At 36.6% G+C, this 4272-nt stretch overlaps 1 protein-coding gene across 3 annotated transcripts in view; it reads right to left on the bottom strand.

Annotated features, from left to right (window-relative positions):
* LOC122079898 (protein TRANSPARENT TESTA 9-like) overlaps window positions 1-656 on the bottom strand; it is a 31388-nt gene extending 30732 nt beyond the window's left edge. The window contains exon 1 of one of the 3 annotated variants that reach the window (XM_042646679.1): window positions 334-656. In XM_042646679.1, the coding sequence (XP_042502613.1) occupies window positions 334-386 (53 nt within the window). In that variant the 5' untranslated portion in view covers window positions 387-656. The remainder of the gene's footprint in view (window positions 1-333) is intronic. The other 2 variants (XM_042646676.1, XM_042646675.1) reach the window with 2 other exon arrangements.
* Window positions 657-4272: the final 3616 nt, after the last annotated feature.

Here is a 4272-nt window from a genome sequence, read left to right as displayed (position 1 = left end):
TTTTTTGCAATTGATGCCATTTCGAAACTATATAAATCCGGAGTCTTAACTTACTGGTGAGAACTGCTATTTGTTATTTGTTACATATAGGTGAAAAAAAATACTATTGCTAGATTTATCATATCGGTAGCAAATCAAGTTGGCGACAGTTAAATTTCTGGTGCTAAACGAAACTCAAACATATAGCAGGGGAAAAGGAAGATTAAGAAAACCAACACTGAAAATGGAAACAAAGATTTACAAAGCTATTTAACTCAAGAGTTACCGGAATGGCAAGCAAAGAACGAAGAGAATTTCCAAACTTCGTTCCTTCATTCACACTTCCAAACCTACCTGAAGCGTTGGAGAGAGAAGCGATCGACCGACCGCCCAAACGATCGGAACATGACAACTGATCTTACAGATACACCAGTGGAATGCCTACTTACTGTATGTGAGCTTTCGAATGAACCCTAGAATGCGGAGCAGGGGCTTGTAGCACTGCCATTCAGAGGCCTGAGACTGGTGACCTTCTCCTCTTTCAAAGGTACTTGCACTGCAACTACTTTGTTAACTTCGGTGGTTAGAATTTGGGAAGTTTACAACTAGCCGTCAACGTTCCCTTCCGTTAGTTTAGTTCGATTCTCTCTCTCTCTCTCTCTCTCTAGTCTTTTCCCATGTTTTTCCCCTGAAGAAGTCTTGGGTTTTAACTTTACCAAAAGAGAAGTCGGGAACAGGTATTGGTTGATGGAATCGGTCGCTGAAACCCTTAAATCGGTCATTTGATATGAAAATCCACCGATTTTAAATGAATATTTCGATTCAAAACGGTAGAAAGCATGATCGGTACTGATCGATTCCGATCCGATTCAACGATTTTGAAATCCTGCCTGAAGTGATAGTTGGGTGGAGAAAACGATTCCTCCACGTGGGGCTAATGCCACAAGGTAGTTGCCCTGGCTTTTGAACTTTTTGAAGATTTCGGTCATGTTAAAAAAAATAATAATAATACCGGTCATGTCATCTTTCTACTTAAGTGTCAACGTTTCTCTTCAATTGAATTTTGTTATGCTATTAAGAAAAATATATATATATATATATATATTATTGTGAGGAAACCACAGCCCTGGGTGTCAACATGTGTCATTTCCTCTCTTGTCCATTAATAAAAATACCTTTTACTCTCCTTGTGCTAAGTTTTATTTTTATTTTTATCAACAAATCTTGTGCTTAGTTCTATGATTGATGTGTAGTACTAGTCTACGGAAAGCTGATAACACACTCAATCGTCTCCCATTTGTTATTTGCATAAAGGAATGCTAGATTATTGAGATTTGAGAATTTCATTAAGGTAATGAGTCATTAAATTTAAACCTCATGGAAGTTAGGATAATTATCTTGTTTGTTTGGAAATTTTTTGTTCTTTATCGCTTGCCATGCATTGCTTGTTTGCTTGGCAATTTTTTGTTCACTCCGATAGACTTCTTTTATTCTTGGTTTGTGTTTTGGGTTAGTAACTCACTTATAGGCTCTGGGTTCTCTAAACCTTGTGGAAGTTATGATGATTCTCTTGCTCGCTTGGACTTTTTTTTGCTCTTAAGTGCTTGCCATTCATTACTTTGCTTGTTTGTCTTTTTGGTTATCACAGGTAGACCTATTTTATTATTTTTTTTACTTGTGTTTTGGCATTAGAGCCTCATTCACAGGCTCTGAGTTCCTTGCGACATTGCCTTATACTTAAAGGATTCTCAAATCAATTTTCACAAACCCCTTTACAGTGAAAAAGAGTTTCACTGAAGCCAACCAAGTGTATTTCTAGCTCCTCTTCCTTTTTCTTTTTTTTTGGGAGGGGTGGGGAGGGTCATCGATGAACACACTTACTTATATGTTTATCTACGATTCTATGAATTTATTTACCTCGAAATTGTTACTGTCTTGAAATCTTCTTTTTATTTTCAAGCCATTGGTTGTGCTTATATGTAGGTGGAAGTCATGTGTTTGTTTTGTCCTTGGAAGTAATAAAAATCTAAAATGTGAATACGAACATCAAAGAAATCATGAAATTCCTTTTCATAAATGTTGATACATCTTGCAACATTCTCATTGGTCATCTTTGGATGCATGATCATCGTCATCCGTTTACCACAAATGTGTCAAAAACTCGTGGATAGGTAGACAAGCACATAATGGTGGACGACGAACAAACAACTCCATGGATGATATTGGACCTAACCAAGTTAATTGACGCAATCTAGTTTTAACCCTCCAAATAAATTGGTGGGAATGCTTGTTCAAATGGATTGCAATTGTGACTCACTCCATCTACATTAGTACCTCATTAGAACGCTGTAAATTAACCCTAGATTTGGCTAGGATACTATTATCTCTCGTCTGATATGGTGATAATAAAAAAATGCTATGAAAGAAAGCGCATTATAATAACACTTATTTGCTCCATGCGTTTTGCCACCAATTATATAATCTTTTTTTTTTTTTTTTTGGTAAAGAAATTAACTAATTAGAGGGAGAGCCTCAAATTATAAAATGCGGAAAAGCATCTCCAATCGAATCCATGGACAAAGGCTGAGAAATAAAAAGAGGAGGGGAGAAAGACCAAATCACAAAGAAACGATATTGACCACCAAAACTAGCAAGAGCATCTGTGACACCATTGCTTTGACGATATACATGATGGAAAGAAATATCTGAGAACTATGTTGATAATCTGAAAAATCTTCTACGATAGTGACAATTCTCCATAAAATATTAAAAAAACTCCAAAGAATAAGGAGGATCATTAGAAAATAACTTTCCAAAATGTGGTAGGGCTCTCAATTATTCCTCCACCCCTGCATACAAATCGAAATCTAGCAAACATATGATTTGAATCTCACCTCCAACTAATGGTTTGGTTTATGAGTCAATATCATATCAGTCGTATCGAGGGAAGACACTAATACATCTATTTTAATCACTTGGGTCACTTGTATTTGCCTAATTATAGCCCCAACCACCGGTTCCTATCTACCCCACCCCCACATCATTAAAACCTATTATTCTCAACAACCTTGCCCACGCCTGTCATTAATAGTTAAGCAAACTACCACTTGTCTAGCATCTGAGCCCATGCCATTCTATTCGTTCGGGGTTTCCTCCAATGCCCTTATACGTAGTTTTCCACCAATAGCCACTGTGGGTTATGAAACCAATGAGTGGTATGGAGAATGGATTATTTGTTCGGACAAGCAGATGACTAACGTTGGTCTTAGTGTGAATATTTTTTATGAAGGTTGTCTCCCATTAATTAATTATTTATTTATTTTTTATCTCCCTCATTTTTAGAGAATATAAAATTACTTTATTTTTTTAATCTGCTTTATCTATCCTATCTGTGGGGAAATTAGAATTGAATAGTAACAATTCATGTCTTCCACTTTTCCTTTCCTCTCTCTTTTTTGCTTTGTATTCAATTAAGTCGATATTAAAAAGGAAACGTTGACAAAGATTAGAGAAGGAGAGAGAAATATTAAAGAAGAACAACGAATTTAAACGTTGGAGAGGAGAACACTTCAATTATGAGTGAGAGAAGAAACAAATCGTGGAAGATTGTTTGAATTGGTTAACCATCCAATTTCAAATTCCCCACAATCAGATGAGATAAAAAAAGACTAAAAAAAATGAGTAAAATTAGTTAATGGAAGACAACCTCCTTCGTAGGGAGAATTAACAGAAAGACCAACGTAAGTCATTTGCTCGTGACCTGCCTCTATGGTCTGAGAAAGTGAACAGTATTTCTCAGGTTAGAATTCGCCTAATATCAATGTCCGAAGGGTCCTCAATTTGGGTCAAAATTCAGTATCTACAACAGGCCTCCCATCATGCCCCTGGCCAACCAATAAAAGCTGAGATAGGCTCCAACTGGAAAGAGCAAGTGGGTTTGGATGAGTTAACTGGACCGAGTGAAGATTAAAGATACACCTATACATGAGGTTCTACTTAAAAATTTAGTGGGAGCACATGAATGGGAACTAGAGATAACCCATTGATGGGTGCTCTTTCCTTTTTGGCTGATCATGTTAGTAATAATTGGATTCATGGATGCTTCCACCAGCTGTGAATGTCTACATATGAATGTGAAAGGAAATGAAGACTCCATTTTAGATATAATGTTGTCTTGGACTGTTCTTCTCTTGCACCAAATTAACATCACATGGCTTCCATCTCTACTACCAAAATCATGGAAGGTGCAACATCACCATTAGTTCATTATTGCCTCCCAACTGATTAAAAGGA

The sequence above is a fragment of the Macadamia integrifolia genome, chromosome 5 (assembly GCF_013358625.1).
Source record: "Macadamia integrifolia cultivar HAES 741 chromosome 5, SCU_Mint_v3, whole genome shotgun sequence".
Lineage (NCBI taxonomy): Eukaryota > Viridiplantae > Streptophyta > Magnoliopsida > Proteales > Proteaceae > Macadamia > Macadamia integrifolia.
Note: the sequence above shows the minus strand (reverse complement) of the source record. Positions and strands in the feature narration are given on the sequence as shown.